The following is a 20,349-nucleotide window of genomic DNA, read 5'->3' on the forward strand; positions in this document are numbered from 1 at the left end:
TTTTTACACTTTATCAATAAAATGCCTTTCAAGTCACCATCAAGCAAGAAAATACACAGAATAATTTTGCCAGTACTTCTTCACCAAAGTTTTGAGACTTTTTCAATTGCAGAATGCTAAAAAGTACAAAAAAAGGATGAAAAAAATCTCCTCGTAGAAAACTTATGAGAAAAGGTGAATTGGATAAGGGTTAATATTTTACTAACATGGCCTGCAATCTTAGCTTATTGTCCAAAGTAAAAAAATATGTTGTATCTCAGTCCTCGGGGCTGCCAACGTCTTTCCTATAAATCCTAAAAATCACATCTCTGCATTGTATACACTTCTTTTTTTTTACTCTAAACAGTTTCCCTTTTTTTTTCTTTTTTTTCTTTTTAAATCTACTAGCCGACCCGCGGCGTAGCATACGCCGCATTGGAGGGTAGAGGGTAGGAAGGGGGTATTGGGCACAATGGCGGGGAGGGGGGTTTGACTCCCCCTCACCTGGGTCCCCCATGTGTGCTCTACCTCCAGCTTAAGCACAGTAGCAGCCACCACTATTAGTAAGCGTCAGCGGGCGGGGATGACTCACCTCTTCCGTGTTCCATCGTGCGTTCCACTGTCGTCACTTCCTGCAATGCTGCACACTGTATTAGTGTAATTTGCCTTTTTAAAAAAGAAGGAAATCTGCAATAATTCAGCTATAAGTGACTAATTCAGCTATAACTAAATATGCAAATTACCCCTTTTCCCCCTTGATAAGCCAAGCAAGCATCCAGAGCCGCTGGTGTATAGCAAGCATATAGCTTTACATTTTACACAGTCATATCAAACCCACATGTAGACAGCCTGTTTCAGACTTTTGGTCCTCATCTGTACTTAACAGGGATTGATAGGGCTGTATGAGATAGGGCTTGGACCAGTACAACAGAGTAACCAAGCAGCTCAGGGTGACCCAAACCACTCGGAATGTATAGGTGGATAAAAGGGACCAAAAAGACCTCCTACTAAAAAAAGCAAAGCTTGGTGTAATTTGCCTTCTTAAAACAGAAGAAAATCTGCAATAATTCAGCAATAAGTGAATATTTGTGATTTCCCACAATGCACTGCTACTAAATATGCAAATTATTCTTTTTCTCCATCGGTAATTTGAGCCAGCCTATAGCTTTAAGTTTTACACAATCATATCAAACCCACATGAGACACCCTATTTCAGATGTTTGGTCCTCATCAGTACATAGCAGGGATTGATAGGGCTGTATGAGATAGGGCTTGGACTAGTACAACAGAGTAACCAACCAGCTCAGGGTGACCCAAACTACTAAGAATGTATAGGAGGATAAACGAGACCAAAAAGCCTTCCTACTAAAAAAAAGCAAAGCTTGGTGTAATTTTCCTTCTTAAAACAGAAGCAAATCTGCAATAATTCAGCTATAAGTGAACATTTGTGGTTACCCACAATGCACTGCTACTAAATATGCAAATGACCCCTCTTTGCCCTTGGTTTGATATGACACTACTTCTTCTTGCTTGGACCAGCCCCGTCTTCTTGCTTGGACCAGCCCTGGGGGCAGGGCGCTACTTCTTCTTCTTGCTTGGACCAGCCCCTTCTTCTTGCTTGGACCGGCCCTGGGGGCACAGCGCTACTTCTTCTTCTTGCTTGGACCAGCCCCTTCTTCTTGCTTGGACTGGCCCTGGGGGCAGGGCGCTACTTCTTCTTCTTGCTTGAAGGTTGAGGCACTTACTCTATTATATATATAGATGGACCATATGCAATTCACTTTTAAACCACCAGCAAGCAATACAACATTCAAAACAATTTTGGAAGACCTTTTTCCCCAACTTTTGGGTACTTTTTAAATTTTAAAATGCTGAAAAGTTATTTTAAAGAGAAAAATAAAAAAATATTTACTTGGAGATAACTAAGGAGAAAAAGTAAATTGCACATGGGCCTAGGTGTCTCTACTAAAATTATTTACACAGGAGAATAGAGATGGTTAATGAGATGGAATAATTTAATGCAAAGCATGTAGACTTAATGCAAGTTATGTGCAGCTTTAATGGGCCAATTCTGCCTTGGAAATCAACCCAAAATTATTAGCACCTCTTTGGCCAACTTTACAGGAGAAGAGGGATTAGGCGTTACCTTAACTCAACCAACTGACAATGCAGAAAGTGAGGACATTTCAAGAACAGGTAATAACATAGACTAAGTAACCAATATTTTTGTGTAATCCTGACAAAGAGATGAATGTTACAAAATGTGTTTTTATTAAAACAAAAAAGCCAAAGCTCACATCCACTTTAAAGTAGTTTACAACTTTTAAAGGATGCCAAAGGTGGGAGGATTTGGTTTACTTGGCTGGGACATCATCCAGCCCCTAGCAGTCCATGAGATGCCATGATGTAGTTCCAATGTCCTCCAAGGGGCAGCTGTCCACTCTAAAAGCAATTGAGAGAGGTGCACGGATGCATCCATGTATTCACACTCTGGCTACCAACACGTGCATGCCCGTGTCCCCCCGCGTGCATGGCAACAGCTTCAGCTACGGGCCTGCACACTCACCGGCTGACACTGACGCAGCCCATGGATGCAGAGCTCAGACCATTTGTCAGCGACGCTCTCCACCACTGCTCTGATACAGAGGTTATTCCTCCTTCCCCTATTATCCAAATCATCTAGTTTGAATTCCAGGCTAGAAACCCTCTCATCCTCTTGCACTGACTTATCCTGCAGCCTCAATATGATATCTGCCATATCGTTCACGATCTCCTCCAGTCTCTGTGTTCCGTCCCCTAAATCATTGATCTAAGCAATTCAAGGTCGGCTGGCACACCAGTTCAAAGTTCCAAGCAGTTTTATTGTATGCACAACATGACAATTGTTTCGGGGGCAACGGAGGGTCCCCTTCATCAGATAAAGTGCAGACATATCTGATGAAGGGGACCCTCTGTGGCCCCGAAACAATTGTCATGTTGTGCATACAATAAAACTGCTTGGAACTTTGAACTGGTGTGCCAGCCGACCTTGAATTGCTTGTATTGGACTGATGCCGCTTCTGCATCAAGGCTGAGCACCCGACTACAGAAACACGGCAAGGTGTGCCTATCCAAAACGTGACATTGCACTAAATCATTGATCTGGGTTGAGAAGGTAGAAACAATAGACATTAGCTCAAATTTAAAGGTGTCCTTAAGGTCTTCTATCATGTCTGATATGTCTTTTGGTGAAAAGTTAGCACCTTGTTCTCCATCAGCATGTGGCTTGTCTTTAGATTAGGGTTTGGAAAAGTTCAGCGTTCTATATGCTAAGTCCTTCTTTTTGCACTGGCTGCTCTGCATCACGGTGAGTTCCAGTATACTCCGTGCAATTCGTCTCTTCTGTATCCCTAAATTTACTGGTGGAAGTCTGCTTAAAGAGGAACTCCAGTGAAAATAATGTAATAAAAAAAGTGCTTCATTTTTACAATAATTATGTATAAATGATTTAGTCAGTGTTTGCTCATTGTAAAATCTTTCCTCTCCCCGATTTACATTCTGACATTTATTACATGGTGACATTTTTACTGTGGGCGGGTTATGTAGCTGCTGCTAGCTGTTTTGGCCGTTGGAGACAGCTGTACACAGCTATTTCCTGTCTGTGAACATTGTTACATTGTGGCAAACTGTCAAAAGTACCGCGGTCCTCAGAGCTTCTTGTGGGAGGGGTTTCACCACAATATCAGTCATACAGCGCCCCCTGATGGTCTGTTTGTGAAAAGCAATATATTTCTCATGTAAAAGAGGGTATCAGCTACTGATTGGGATAAAGTTCAATTCTTGGTTGGAGTTTCTCTTTAAGGCGATGTGTCGGTGTGGAGCTCACGTAAGGAGCATTAGTTTCATCCCATGACACCCATGCACCCCCAGATCCCAAGGCTTTTATTAGGTAGTGTGCATAGAAGCAAAGTGGTGGACAGAATATCCATTTCAATGGTCAAATGTACTTGCTGCTGCTTTTTTTTCCGAAATAGGAAAAAATATTGGCAGCAGCAACAATATTTTTAATTAACATATAGAAGGCAGATTGTGTGCTTTTAATTTTTTTAAGCATGTTCCGCCATGGGCAAAGACTCACTAGTGTTTTGCAGTTCATTGTATTTGAAGGTATCTACTAGGGTGTGGAAGGATCCTGAGATCCAAACCTAGGCCACCATGCTTTCATCTGCACTGATCACCCTTTCTAATAAAATCAATAGCAGCAGGACTGGCAAGCATTTCTACTGCTTGCTTTGCAAGATCTGGCCAATGGTGACATTATTATTATTATTATTATTATTATTATTATTATTATTATTATTATTATTATTATTATTTATTTATTTATTTATAAAGCGCCAACATATTCCGTGGTGCTGTACAATGTAAGAAAACAAACAAGGGATACATAATGATACAGACAATGATATACATGAAATATGAACACTGATACAAGATACAGCACTGCTGATTACAACTTGATTTAACATGATGACTAAAATGTATACATTTCTAACAGTGTGCAAGTAATTGAATTAATAACATTCCATGACACAAAAGGGTGAGAGCCCTGCCCTTGCAAGCTTACAATCTAAAGGAATGGGGTGGAAACAAGAGGTGGGGGAAGTATACAGTATATATACAGGCAGTGAGTAATTAGGTTATTTAGTGGGTGCATGGCCTAAGCTAGAGAATATGCTTGTCGGAAAAGGTGGGTTTTGAGGGAGCGTTTAAAGATTTTGAAGGTGGAAGAGTGGCGGATGTGTTGTGGAAGGGCATTCCAGAGGAGGGGTGAGGCACGTGAGAAGTCTTGTACACGTGAATGTGAGGAGGTAATTGTAGAAGAGGATAGAAGAAGCTCGTGTGCAGATCTGAGATTGTGGTTGGGTTGGTATGTGGAGACTTGTGAGGAGATGTACAGGGGAGAGAGATTGTGGAGAGCTTTGTAGGTTATGGTTAAGAGTTTGAACTGAATCCTCTCATTAATTGGTAGCCAGTGAAGAGCTTGACAGAGAGGGTCAGCTCAGCAGAGGAAGAGTGAGAGGAGAGATGAATGAGTCGAGCAGCAGAGTTCAGTACAGAATTGAGCGGTGTTAGTCGGTTAGTTGGAAGTCCACCAAGCAATAGTGACATATTTGTTGACCACGATGAAATGTTTCCTTGGCATGCTACCTACCTCCTGGAATTAGGCCTTGCGGCAGTAGCCATACCATGACCGTGAAACACTTCTGCTAATTTTCCACTGCTCACAGTCATGTTACTGATGCTTTCTACTTTTTTGCCAGGTAGCACATACTGTACATTGATATTATTATCATTATTTAGTATTTATATACCACCGACATCTCTGGCAGTGCTGTACGGAGTATATTGTCTTGTCACTTAAATGACCCTCAGAGGGGCTCAGAGTCCAATCTCTACCATAGTCATATGTATATGTATGTATCATGTAGTGTATGTGTTACAGGCAAAGTACAAAATCAGGTATTATATAGAATGCCTGAAGCAATTAGGAAAAGTATGAAATGTCTGTTTGTTACATACTTTGCCTAGGCATTCTATAGAATGCCCGAATTTGTTCAGGCAAAGTGTACCCAGTTCTCTTGCAGTGTTCCCCAACCCTGTCCTCAAGGCCCACCAACAGTGCATGTTTTGTAGAAATCCACAGAGGCAGTTAATCAGCTCTGCTGAGACACTAATTACCCCACCTGGGATTGTGTGTGGTTTCCTACAAAACATGTACTGTTGGTGGGCCTTGAGTACAGGGTTTGGGAACTCTGCTCTATAGAATGCCTGCTTTTTTTCACAAAAGGCCTCGATTCATAAAAGTGCTGTCGAGCGGGGAAAGTCGAGCGGGGAAACACCACTGTCGGTATTTCCGCCTTCAGGGTGGTAATTCATAAAAATGTAGCTAGATGTGACAGGCGTGCGGAGATATTCCGCTGTAGGCAGGCGTTAGGCTGTCGGGAGACATGCGAAAACAGGAGAAGCAGGCGGAATCCCTCCGTGCGGTGTTCTCTCTGCAGCTGCTTGGGAGGTCTGTCCCATTCACTGCACTGTATTCCACACGCTTCTCGCCACATCAGAGGTAGCGGTAATACCCGTCCGCATACCGCTACCTCTAATCTTTATGAATTGACTACTTGTTACTTTTGCTATGATAATCACAGCGCAAGGCGGTGATTTATCACTCTGCTCACGAATGTCGGCTTTTCATGCGGAAAAAGCCTTTATGAATAAAGATTCTGCTGTGTGGTCGGTAAAGTGTGCCGTTTTCAGCATTCCCGCATGCTTTATGAATCGAGGCCATTTGACTGTAACCTATGCTGTCAGTGAGGAGGCTAGTGATGATGATGGGTGCATGCATGCTGATATTTACTGTTTGTGGAAAGTGCTGCTGTGAAGTAGCCTTCAGGTGCTGCCAGGGGGAGCCCATGAGCAGGAAAGAGGAGAGAAAAGGCGGACATTATCATGTGCAAGGGATGGCAGTTGGGTTTCGGATAGTTGAAGGCTAGTGAGGGGGAGGAGCCTGAAAAGCCATGATGCAGCAAAAAAAAGTTCAGAGTCACAATACAATGCTCTACTTGAAGCAAGAAATAAGCATAATTTTTTTGTGTGCGAAAATAAAGGCAGAGACTACAGAAGAGACCAGACATTGGTGAGACTGACAAAGCAAAGCAGAGGCACAGACAAGAGAGCACTACTGAAAAAAACAAAAGTAAGGAAGAGAAAGAGAGAGTTGCAGACATAACAGGAGAGGAGAGAGACAAAGTACGTAACAAAAAACAGACCGGATAGTTGTATCCGAATATCTCCCAGTACACCTTCGCGGGGGCGGTCAATCTTACCTGTCTGACGTCTTCTTGCTCCGTCCCTCGGGCCTCCGCATCACGTGACTCCAAACTCTTCCTCCTTCAACCCGGAAGAAGGAAGTGTTTGGAGTGGCGTGAACCGCATCGTGGGAGACGCCGAGGGATGGAGCAAGAAGACGTCAGACAGGTAAGATTGAACCCCCCCCCGCAAAGGTGTACTCGGAGATATCTGGATACAACCATCCGGGTATTTCCCGAATACGGATTTGAGCAGCCCTGCTGCTATACTCTAGTGGAAATTTTCCAGGAGCCAGCACCCGGAGTTTAATTTGGGCACCTGGTAATTTGTGACTATGCCTGGAGTTACAGTGCTTTATGTTAATTTCAGGTGTAGGGAGGGGAGGTTGTTATAGGTGGGCGATCTATCTATATATATAATAGAGTAAGTGCCTCAACCTTCTAGCAAGAAGAAGAAGTAGTGCCCTGCCCCCAGGGCCGGTCCAAGCAAGAAGAAGGGGCTGATCCAAGCAAGAAGAAGAAGTAGTGTCATATCAAACCAGGGGCAAAGAGGGATATTTTGCATATTTAGTAGCAGTGCATTGTGGGTAACCACAAATGTTCACTTATAGCTGAATTATTGCAGATTTGCTTCTGTTTTAAGAAGGCAAATTACACCAAACTTTGCTTTTTTTAGTAGGAGGTCTTTTTGGTCCCTTTTATCCACCTATACATTCCGAGTGGTTTGGGTCACCCTGAGCTGCTTGGTTACTCTGTTGTACTGGTCCAAGCCCTATCTCATACAGCCATATCAATCCCTGTCATGTACAGATGAGGACCAAAAGTCTGAAACAGGATGTCTACATGTGGGTTTGATATGACTGTGTAAAATTTAAAGCTATGTGCATGCTATACACCAGCGGCTCTGGATGCTTGCTTGGCTTACCAAGTGGGAAAAGGGGTAATTTGCATATTTAGTAGCAGTGCATTGTGGGAAACCACAAACGATCATTTATAGCTGAATTATTGCAGATTTCCTTCTTTTTTAAAAAGGCAAATTACACCAATACAGAGTGCGCCATTGCAGGAAGTGATGACAGTGGAACGCACGATGGAACACGGAAGAGGTGAGTCATCCCCGCCCGCTGCTTCTTACTAATAGTGGTGGCTGCTGCTGTGCTTAAGCTGGAGGTAGGGCACACATGGGGGACCCAGTTGAGGGGGAGTCCAACCCCCCTCCCCGCCGTTGTGCCCAATACCCCCTTCCTACCCTCTACCCTCTTATGCGGCGTATGCAACGCCGCGGGTCGGCTAGTTACTTCATAAATTATAAATTATAGGTGGGTGAGAACCTTGTTTTAGCTGCAATTTATATTCACTTTCATAGCAATTCATAACCTACAGTGTCTTGCAAAGGTATGCACCCCAGGTTGCCTCACAACCTGCAGTTAAAATGGATTGTCTGAGAGTGTGCACCATTCCATGGACAGAACATGCCTACAACTTTGAAGATGTATTACTTGGTTTATTGTTAAGCACACAAAAAATAGGGCAAGGAAACATATTCACCTCCCCCTAAAGTCAGTACTTTGAGGGGCCTCCATTTGCAGCAATTACAGTGGCAAGTCACTTTGTATAAGTCTTACCACATGGATTTTTGCTGATTTCTTAAGGCAAAACTGATCTTGCTCGTTCATGTTTGATGGTTTTCGCTTAAGAAAAGCAATCTTCAAGTCTGACCACAGAGTCTCTATTGGGTTGAGGTCTGGACTTTGACTAGGCCATTGCAACACATTTAAATGTTAAACCTTAAATCTTAAACCACTTGAGTGTTGCTTTAGCAGTATGCTTTGAGCAATTATCCTACTGGAAGGTGAACCTCTGTCGCAGTCTCAAATCACCCTTTGGCTGGTTTGTTGTGTGTGGTACTATGGTCTTTCAATTTGAAGATGGTGAATTGGATGGTGCTTAAGGGGATATTCAAAGCTTTAGACTTTTTTTTTTTAATGCTATGCTGGTAATGATCACTTCTACATGTGCAATTTTTTTTTCAAAGACAGCGGGGGGAGGGGGGGGTGTTAAATACTCTTTCAATGCTCTGTATTTCTCCATACATTTCTTTCATAATTTACAGGTACCAAGCCACCACAATTTTATCTCTACACATGACTCTCTCTCTCCTCGTACCCTGTAGTCTCCTACTTCCCTTTTCAACACTTCACCTTCAGTGTCCTATGACCTATGGGGCTTGATTCACAAAAGGGTGCTAACACAGTTAGCATGCCTAAAAGCTTTGGACATGCAAACTAGGGTGCTAAGTAGTTTACACATCCAAAGGTGATACTGATCACGCGTTAAGTTGATCCGCCCGAAACATCGCACCGTTGCGCGCGAAATGACGCACCACTCGCGTGTAAAATTGCTTTTCAGGCTGTTTTGCATGCGAATGGTGCAACGTTTTGTGCGCACCACGCAGCACTAACTTTTGCACGTGCATACGCTTGCGCGCTTATTAGCATGTGAAGTGGTCGTTTTCGCATCCTAAGTGCTTTTTCACTAGCGTGCTAACACTTAGCACCCTTTAGTGAATCGAGGCCATTGTCTCCTCAGTTTCAGCATTTTCATTATCGTACCTGGTGTCTCCACCCCACTACCCTTTATATTATAATAAGCACCTTCTTCCTATCAATGCTTGTTTTTGCTATAGTGGCTCTACCAAACTATCCCTGCTCTACCAGTTTACGTGTATGTTCCTATTGCACTGTACAATTAATTATGAAGGGGAAAAGGTCTGCACTATAAACAAAACTGAAAATCTTTATTGTGGACATATCCAGTAAAATGCACTTCGGAAACAAAAACAAAAGACCGAGAGCCCAAATGGTGCAGTATGTCAAAGAAAAAGGACAATATGAAATAAAACGAGTTTATACTCACAAACGTGGGTTGCCCCTAGGCAACCACTCCATATGCCGGTGGGGAGAATTAGAACCTGACCCCACTCAGGTATAAGATGTCGCTCTCTGTAGAAAGGAATTTAGGAAGAATCCTTGCCACCATAGGTGGATCGCAATGTGTTAAGGATAAATACCAGAGGCGCCAAAAAGAGTAAAAACAATTGTAAGAATTAAAATGGGGGGAGACGTACTCACCACCCTTCCAACAGACCAAAACCAATAAAAACCACAAAGTTTGGTCAAAAATTCAGCAATTTAATGGTACTCCCGGGTGCTACGCGTTTCACGGGATTATCCCGCTTCCTCAGGCAATCGGACAGGAGTACAAGCGCCTCAGAGGCGCTAAGCTGTTTTCAGACCCCCAATTGCTTGTACTCCTGTCCGATTGCCTGAGGAAGCGGGATAATCCCGTGAAACGCGTAGCACCCGGGAGTACCATTAAATTGCTGAATTTTTGACCAAACTTTGTGGTTTTTATTGGTTTTGGTCTGTTGGAAGGGTGGTGAGTACGTCTCCCCCCATTTTAATTCTTACAATTGTTTTTACTCTTTTTGGCGCCTCTGGTATTTATCCTTAACATATCCAGTAAAATGACCAGCAGTTACCAAAAGCTTTCATGTTGCGGACCAATGTGGTCCTTACTTAAAGAGAATCTGTAACTAAAAACAATCCCAAGGGGAGTACTCACCTCGGTAGGGGGAAGCCTCTGGATCCGATCGAGGCTTCCCTCATCCTCCTGTGTCCCATGGCGGTCTTTTCTGTGCCCCTCCGAGCAGCGGGGATGTAAATATTTACCTTTCTGGCTCCAGCGCTGGCGTAGTAGTGGCTCTCCGCTTGGAAATAGGCAGAAATAGCCAATCTCTGTCGCCTGCAGAGTAGAGCGGATCCAACAGAGATTGGCTATTTCCGCCTATTTGCAAACGGAGAGCCGCAACAGCGCTCCTGCTGGAGCCAGAAAAGGTAAATATTGCACAGCCTGTCAAATTGTTGGCTATGCGTTCCGTGGGCTGCAGCGAGACCGCCGTGGGACACAGGAGGACGGGGGAAGCCTCAATCGGATCCAAAGGCTTCCACCTACCAAGGTGAGTACCCCCAGGGGAACTTTGTTTTAGTTGCAGAGTCTCTTTAAAGGGACTCCGAGCAGTGCAGAAACTATGGAAAGATGCATATCATTTTAAAGCGCTCTTTCTCCTCTTTCCAATGATATATAAACCGCCACCCTACGCCTTTTAGTTTTCGCTATTTTCGTGATTGAAATTGCCGCGGCCGCGATTTAGATCGCGAAAATAGAGAAAACTAAAAGGTGTAGGGCAACGATTTAGGTGTCGTCAGAAAGAGGAGAAAGAGAGCTTTAAAATGATATCCATCAAGCCATAGTTATATTGTATTACACAGGACGACACTTTCCCCAGTGTCAGCAGCTCCATTTTGCTGAATGCAGCTGCTGACTTTGACAAAAAGTCGCCCTGTGTAAAACAATATAACTAAGGCTTGATGGATATCATTTTAAAGCTCTCTTTCTCCTCTTTCTGACGACACCTAAATCGTTGCCCTACACCTTTTAGTTTTCTCTATTTTCGCGATCGAAATCGCGGCCGCGGCAATTTCAATCACGAAAATAGCGAAAACTAAAAGACATAGGGTGGTGGTTTATATATCATTGGAAAGAGGAGAAAGAGAGCTTTAAAATGATGTGCATCTTTCCATAGTTTCTGCACTGCTCGGAGTCCCTTTAACCATTGCTATCAGGTAATGGCACCTTTCCAAAATCAAGATATATTCCCTCCGTGGGGTGGGACAACCACCTCAAGGTGGGGTTATCAAATGCATTTCCACAGGGTCACTCTACCCAACACAGATGGAATAGGCATACAATCAGTAACAACTATAAATAAAAGAAAGGAAACATTAAATGCATACAAAATATCTAAATATATATAAGACTGTATAAAAAATATAACCCACAAATAGTCCACATTGGTCTAAAACATGTACTGTATCTGCAACTCTTCACTGTCTATATTGTACAGTGTTATACATCAAATTTTATGTAAATAAACAAACAATAGACTAATAAAATGAGATAAATGAACTACAAAAACATTAATTTGTATTAAAATAAAAGTTCAGTAATTTGTTGATGAGTTTTCTTCCAACTTTTTTCAAGTCTTTGTTCCTGAGGCTGTATATTATTGGATTAATCAGTGGAGTGCCTACAGTGTACAGTAAGGACAGGTATTTAGTGATGTTTCCTGACTGTCCTTTACGAGGAGCCAAATAAACGCAACTAAGTGTGCCATAAAATAAGGAGACAACAGTCAGGTGGGAGCTGCATGTTGAGAAAACTTTTTGTCTCCCCGTAACGGAAGGGATTTTGAAAATGGTGGTTATAATATAAACATAGGACATGATTATTAAAAAGAATGGGATGGCGACAAATAAGGTAGAAGAAGATGTCACCACCAGTTGAAGAATGGTGGTATCAGAGCAGGAGAGTTCTAAGATGGGATCAAGATCACAGAAGAAATGGTCAATAACATTGGAACCACAAAACTTTAGGTTTACTATAATTAAAGGGTGAATCAGGAGGATAGCAAAGCTTAAAGTCCAACAAGTAACAACTAGTATTAAACAATTTTGGTGGCTCATTATCATAGTATAATGTAGAGGTTTGCAGATAGCCAAATATCTATCGCAACTCATTACAGTCAGAAGAAAACACTCCATACCTTCCAAGGCACCGAAAAAGTAAAACTGGGCGATGCAGTGATGAAACTGCAATATGGCCTCCACCACCAAAACTATACGGAGCATATTAGGGAGGATAACCGTTATTAGGAATATGTCTGTTAACGCCAGCTGGGTGAGGAAGAAATACATAGGGGAATGGAGAGATTTACTGTAGGATACCAGCGTAATTATCAGAAGGTTTCCAAATACTGAAGCACAATAAACCATGAGAAACAGGAAAAAAATGAACACCTTAATCACATGAGAAGTCTGAAACCCTACGAGGTGGATCACGGTAATGGAAGTCACATTATTTGTACCCATAACCTAAAGAAAGAAAAAATTCTTAAAATAAGTGAATTTGCTTTTTTACATTTCATGATTTTGTAAAAAAAAATGTGATGGGATGAAAGAGGGAGGATGAGAAAGAGAGAGAGAGAAAAGTGTGTGAGAACGAGGCCCCTTTACAAATACATTTTCTCCTGACTTTTCTCCCAGATCATATTAACCTTAACCACCTGAGCGGTATGGATGAACTCAGCTCGTCCATACCGCCGCAGGGGATTGCATGGCCCCAGGTGGTTTTTTTGTAATAAAAATGTTATTAGATCATGTAGCTAGCACTTAGCTAGCTACATGTTGCCCCCGATCACCGCCGGCACTCTCTGATCCCCCCAATCACAGCCCTTATACATACCTCCCCCCAGAACCCGCGATGGCGCAGCCTCTCCAATAGCCTCCAGGTATCGCTATGGGGAGGATCGGTACTGCGCATGACGTCATGACGTCAGACGTCATGTCGGATCGTCACCGTAGCGACGACAGAAGCTATTCGGGGAACTTGCGGTTCTCGCAGGATCGCGGCTAGGTAAATATAGCCGGCGGTGATCGGAGGGATCAGAGCTGTGCCGGGGGACTTGGGGCACATGTGTAGCTAGCCTAGTGCTAGCTACACTATATAAAACAAATTAGAAACAAAAATTTCCCTTCCATGAACGCATGGCCGCAAAAATTGAAAGCTAGGGTGGGTGAGAATAAAAAAAATATCAAAAACATTACAATTCTCCTCAGAGTACACCTGAAGTTAAGCACATTCCTTGAATCTCTGCACTAGATTATTATTATTATTTTATTATGAAGGTGAATGTGTGACCATGCTGGTCCACTTTCAGTGGACCAAAGAGTTCATAACCACATTTGACCACATTTCTGCTGTAAGAGATGTGGACAAACTGCTGTTGTTTCTACCATTGCTGTCATTGCCTGGAGATGTATTGCAAAACAAGGCAAATAGACCGGTCGCTGTCCTGCTATCAGCATTTATTGCCAAACTTCACGGCTAGTAGACATCATACAAGTTTAATGATAAGATACATCAAACTTGTGTCAGACAACTTGCATCAAACATGCTTCATAGGTGCGACTTGTGGAGGGAGGTAGAGTGACCAGGGGAAAGGTGGACGGGCACAACAGCTGTTTCGCACTGTTACAGTGCTTGCTCACATGCTTGTCCAGTGGTTCGCTCGACAAGCATGTGAGCAACTGCTGCAACAGCGTGAAATAGCTGTTGTGCCCATCCACCTTTCCCCTGGTCACCCTACCTCCCACCACAAGTCACATGTATGAAGCGTGTTTGATGCAAGTCATCTGACACAGGTTTGATGTATCTTATCATTGGATTTTTATGATGTCTACTGGCAGTGAATTTTGGCAATAAATGCTGATAGCAGTACAGTGCCCAGTCTATTTGCCTTGTTTTGCAACGCTTTCGAAACCTCCTTTATTTCTCTTGTATTACCAGAAGCACGTCTCGGTGCATGCCTAGCTAAAGCCAGTAGTGTGTGGATGTAGTTTTTTCCCTGATTGTTGCCTGCGTGTGATGCAATCCCTCCAAAGGCCGACTGCCCAGCTAATTCCTCTGTTTATTCAAGGATGTGGAATGTATTTGGGCACTATTTTTGAGAAGGAAGTATGGGGTTGTGGTGTGTAATGTGACTCCATAGTATCAAGGCCATATATCTGTTTTTTCCATCCCTAGGCCAGCTAGTGGTGTCCCTCCCATGTGTGGCAGCTGTTCTCCCATTCTAAGTGCAGCCCCCTTCTTCCATGGTGGTAATATCCATAATATACAGCAGACCCTCTCTTTCATGTAAAACTCCCTTGGGGAGTAGCCCTTTCCATGTTTGGTTCCCCACTTGAAGCCCCCACCTCCATATGTAGCCTCTCCTCTATGTTCAGCCACTCCCTTGGAAGAAGCCACCCAAGACCTGGGCTGCTATGGCCTTTATAGAAATCCAGCCCTGATTATTATTATTATTATTATTTATTAGATTTATATAGCGCCAACATATTACGCAGCGCTGTACAATAAATAGGCTTACAGACAATTAGAGTATGTGAGTTGCTTTCAACAAACACACTATATACAGTACATATGACCTCTATATTGCTGCTTAAAAATATTTTTCACAATTGATGTAAAGTATACATTGATTAGATAAAGCTTCCCAAACTGAACCCAGTGTCCCCTATTTTGGAAAAAAGAAAATGATCATTTTAGCCATATCTGCCAAGATGGCTAAGCCCTGCTAATATAAAGAAGAGGGAGGGATTTTTCAGTATCAAGTGATGTTACTGAAAGACACAAAAAATGGCTTCTTTGTAAAGGGCCAAATAATTAAATCTTAGTTTCTAGGGAGTGTCTGCAACACCTCAACCAAATAACTGTGTGTGCTAGGGCTCAAAACAAGAGCAATTATATGGTAGAGGAAAAAAACACCCTTAAAAATAGCACCTCCCACAGCAAAATTTGAAAAAGTATAACAAAAATCTTTATTCAACATTGGGTATGCAAATCTAAACTTTACAAAAAATACCAACAAAAATACAAAAACAAACAAACAAATAAATAAATAAATAAATAAAAACATACAAACAACCCCTGATGGCCACCTTTCCATAAATCCTTATATTGATACAAACATGAATGTCAGTAAGCGGTCTCTCGACCTCCCTTTCTCATCCCTCCCCATACACCTTCCTTTGTCCCAATTAATTTGTATTGTATTTAGTTTTTTTTTTTGGTGATACTGTTAATATCACTGCTTGTCCCACAATAATTTTGCACTCTAGATGTACATTTTGTCATCCTGTAGAAGTGGTTCAACTTTAACCTAGAGGCATGTTGCACCCACTTCTCTGGTTCTATTTGACCAGTTTTTCATTGCTCATGCAGCTGTTTTTATTTTTTTTTCTCCAATTTTATTCTCTTATTGTATTGAATATGCATATGTCTGTTCCATTTCTCATATTTTTTGAACATTCTTCTATAAAATACATTGAAACAGAGAATCATGTTATAGAAGCTGTTTTTTTCCATAAAGGTTAAGATCCACTGACAAAGTTCAATGCACAAGATGTCAGTTTGTAATGTTATCCGTAGTTCAGATTTATTGTGGGTACCAGTTAAATAGGAAACACTTTGAGGTTTTTAACTGGGTTTCAAAGAATGCTGAAGCTTTTTTAGAATTCTTTATTTTAAACATCGTGAGCTTTTTGTGTATGAACTTCAATGTATGAACTTCAGAACACAAAGGGTGTGTTTGCCACATTGTATGTATCATGCTGGAGCGTGAACAGGTAGTGTAGCTAGTACAATACACAGCAGTGGAGAATAAGATTAGTCAAGTCCAGGCCGTAGTCCTGCACAAGTCAGAGGTATCGTGGTACAGAGTCACTAGGCAATATTGTAGTCAATTATCAGGCAGGGTCATTCACTTAAGTCAGATGTCAGTCGTATTGAAAGGATCAGGCAAAAGCGTAGTCAGGGACAGGCCGAGTCAAACACGTAAATCAGATGGCAGTGGTACAGTAGAATCAGACAAGAGCGAGGTCAAGAGGCAGGCAAAAGGTCGTTACACAGATAAATATACAATAGATGTTACTTCAATAATATTACTAGAATATTATGAATAATTACAAGATATAACTACAAAATACAAGACTGACTGACTAAAGTACATATATATTGTGCGTCTACACAATATATCAATGTAGCTCAAAATATAGCTAGCTAGACCTTTCAGGTCTTGCGCACATCCGTTTGGATGCATTACGCATGCGTGCGCTGGAATACCCCGCTGCGGGGAGGCCGAGGATGCCGGCGGAGGATATCAGCATGGGAGCTTCGCCAGCAGCACAGCCCCCGTCCGAGACATCGTGGGAACTGCCGCTGGAAGGTAAGATTGTCACAGTATGTAACACCAGCATGTAGATATTTTGGCCCTTATTCAATTACCCTGGGTTAGGGGCTTTTTTTTCCTTTTTTTTAATAACTTTTTGGCAATTTGCCATTGAAAAAAATGCCAAAATGTAGGTGAAATAAGTACTATCAAAATTATTTTAAGTTTATTTTTTGGTTTTTGGAGGTTTAAAAAAACAGCAAAAACCTTTTATAGGCAAGGTGTGAAAATGTCCCTTAGGAGAAAACTCAAAAGAAAAAGTTAATTGCAAATTGGCCCCGACCATAATACAATTTCTGTTGTTTCGATTTCTTTCGATTACAAAGTGCTGGAAACTATTTTATACAAAGGATAAAAAAATGATCTCGTACAGAAAACTTAGGAGAAAAAAAATGAATTGAATAAGGACTCCTGTGTTTAATTGTAATAGGTTATGGATCCAAACACAGACCTTACCAGTTGACATCTAGCGTACCATGTTTAATTTCAGTTTATATTCAGACTATTAACACCAGGTAAAATCATTCTAACAGCAATCAGTGGCATCTCACAGCTTCTAAAACTCCAGGTTACAAGTCAATATGAGTCCTCAATTAAAATGAAAGTTTTCCTAAAAGGATTTAATTTAAAAAAAAAAAAAAAAACAACAACTGAAGACTGATTTCTTCAGAGTCCCTAAAAAGACAAAACCAGAGCTGTCACAGCAAAACTTTTTTTTTTTTTTTTTTTTTTTGTGAATTTCAGTCAATTCTTCCTATTAGAGAAGAGAAGAGCACATTACAAATGCATCTGTGTGCATAACGGATTTTGCAATGAATTCTTGAAATAAGCTTTGCATTACATTATATAGGTACAAGATTAAAAAACATACTTACATAAATTGTTAATAATATATAGTATATGTATTTAAAGCATCAATTAATAGCCAAAGCGAAACTGAAGCACAGTAGTTAATTTCTGTTTGCTAAACAATGAAATCACTGATTGTACAAAATGTTGCAGCTTTATTTATATTCATAGAAAGGATCCCATGGGAATGCCAGAAACACAAAGTGTTCAGTGGTGATGTCATGGGATTCATTAATCTTCACATTCGCGGAAATTATAGTTAAATGATTTTTGTTTTAGCAAGACATATCTTAAGTATTTTCTTTAATATATGGAGGGAAAAAAGAAGGCATTTTAAGAAAAATATGCATTGGCCTAAAATGATGTACAACATTTAGTTTGCAGTCACACTCACCGCATAATGTGTAATAACATTACTTGTGCTGATTTACAACTACTGTATGTGTTTTAAAAACATACAACAGCCTTTTTCATTACTGAAATCTTCAACTATCACTTTTCATCAAAATCACCCTGGTCTCCTCCTCTCCCCATGTGTAAAAACAATTAGTGGCAGTGTGGCTCACCTAATCCAGCGATGCCGGCGGCGAACGCATACCTCTTTGCTCCTGCATGGCTCCCCTAGTGTTGGTTTCTGAGGGAAATAAGGGGGAACAAAGGAGAAGAAAGGGGGACAAAAGGGCACACACAGTGGACAGAAGGGACAGAGGAGGACACATGGAGACACAGGAGGACAATGATTGGGGAAAACATCTAGAAGACTAGGGATGATCGGAAAGAGCAAATTCCATTCCGCCGGAAATCACGGATTCCGCCAGTGTTAAATTCTGTCGCTATGAAAATTTGTAAGAAATTTCGTGGAATTCCAGATTCCGTCAGAAAATTGAAAAAATGGCTAAAGTAACCTTATTTATCCTATATGGTAGCCCATAGACCCTATTAACTGTTCCCTTAAACCTTACCCTCCTCCCGGAGGGAGGAGGGTCTCATCTTCCAGGGAATTGTAGTATTTCAAAAGTCAGCTTACATACTGTAGCTGGGAATTGAACCCAGGCTGGGCTGGGAATTGAACCAGGTCTGAGTGCGTGGTAGGTAACTCACTTCACCACTATACCACCAACAACACTACATGCTGAAGGCAGCCTAGCATGTACCATTATGATCAATCCAAGAGAAAAATTAGCTTGCTTAAGGATTTGTAGCATGAAAAGCCAACTCACATTGGCTGGGAATTGAACTCGGGCTGGGCTGGGAATTGAACCCAGTACTCAGTGTGTGGTAGGTAACTCACTTAACCACTATACCACCAACACTACATGCTGAAGCCAGCCTAGCATGTACCATTGTGATATACCCAAGAGAAAAATGATCTCTCTCTCTCTCTCTCTCTCTCTCTCTCTCTTTCTCTCTCTCTCTCTCTCTCTCTCTCCCTCTCTCTCTCTAGGACTTGATTCCATTGAACTGAATTTTCAGCGTAAAACAATCAAGTGTTGGTGGCATAGTGGTTAATTGAGTTACCTACCACACACTGAGACCTGGGTTCAATACCCAGCCCAGCCTGAGTTCAATTCCCAGCCAATGTGAGTTGGCTTTTCGTGCTACCAATCCTTAAGCAAGCACATTTTTCTCTTGGATTGATCATAATGGTACATGCTAGGCTGGCTTCAGCATGTAGTGTTGTTGGTTGTATAGTGGTTAAGTGAGTTACGTACCACACACTGAGACCTGGGTTTAATTCCCAGCCACAGTATGTAAGCTGGCTTTTTAAATACTACAATTCCCTGGAAGATGAGACCCTCCTCCATCCAGGAGGAGGGAGGTAGAAAATAGTTAGGTGAGGAAATAAATGTGAATTCCGTAAAATTCTGCAGAATTTTAAAATTTTCTGGGAATTCCGTTTTAGAGCTATAGCAATTCCGTTCCAACCGGCGGAATCGGAATTGGCCCAATTTCGCCCGGAATGGCGGAATTTAGAATTCCGCGGAATCCAGCGACCATCCCTATAGAAGACGCTCCTGAAATATGGACACACCAGGTTTAGTATATATATATATATATATATATATATATATATATATATATATATGTACCGTATATTCCAGCATATAAGTTGACTGGGCGTATAAGACGACCCCCCAACTTTTCCAGGTAAAATATAGAGTTTGGGATATACTCGCCGTATCAGACTACCCCTATTCCAAAACACACCAAATAAAAATTAAAAAACATCACATACTGGTGCTATGTATGAACAGATACTGGTGCTGTACTGTATGTGTTACCCAGTATATAACAGTATACGGGTGATTGACTGGTTGGATTGTCAACTCTACCTTTCCATAAGCGGATTGGTCAGCTCTCCTTGTCTCCCTGTTTATCAGCGCGGTATGGAAGAATAGATTGTGCTGTGCACATAAAAAACGCCTCTTTCACCCATCTGGCCCACCCTTGTATCCTATTTACCTCCTTCTCTGCCTCTCAGATCTCGCACATGCTCGCCTGCACCGCTTCCCTAGAGTCCTCAGCAGCGAGATCTGAGAGGCGGTAACAGGATAGGGCAGGACAGATGTGTGGAAGAGGTGTGTTTTATGAACACAGCACAATCTCTTTCTTCCATACCCTGGGCGTCCCAGACCTTGCAGATTTTTATTCTGAGGGGTGTAATGTGATGTGTGTTATACCCTTACTATTTACTTGTTGTGGTTACTAAGTCATTGGCAAATTGACTTTAGTTTTTGATGTACCTCTTTTTTTTTTTTATACTTG

The 20,349-nt window shown here is 41.8% G+C and overlaps 1 protein-coding gene across 1 annotated transcript; it reads right to left on the reverse strand.

Annotated features, from left to right (window-relative positions):
• Nucleotides 1-11,866: 11,866 nt before the first annotated feature.
• Nucleotides 11,867-12,643, reverse strand: LOC137561942 (olfactory receptor 10AG1-like). Its single transcript, XM_068273288.1, has one exon. The coding sequence runs from the start codon at nt 12,641-12,643 to the stop codon at nt 11,867-11,869; it is 777 nt and encodes a 258-aa protein (XP_068129389.1).
• Between the last annotated feature and the right edge of the window lie 7,706 nt (nt 12,644-20,349).

This window comes from Hyperolius riggenbachi, chromosome 3, assembly GCF_040937935.1.
Source record: "Hyperolius riggenbachi isolate aHypRig1 chromosome 3, aHypRig1.pri, whole genome shotgun sequence".
In the NCBI taxonomy this organism is placed as follows: Eukaryota; Metazoa; Chordata; class Amphibia; order Anura; family Hyperoliidae; genus Hyperolius; species Hyperolius riggenbachi.

Excerpts from the sequence above, each read along its gene's own strand:
- LOC137561942 (XM_068273288.1), bottom strand. The coding sequence starts at position 12,643 with ATGTATTTCTTCCTCACCCAGCTGGCGTTAACAGACATATTCCTAATA.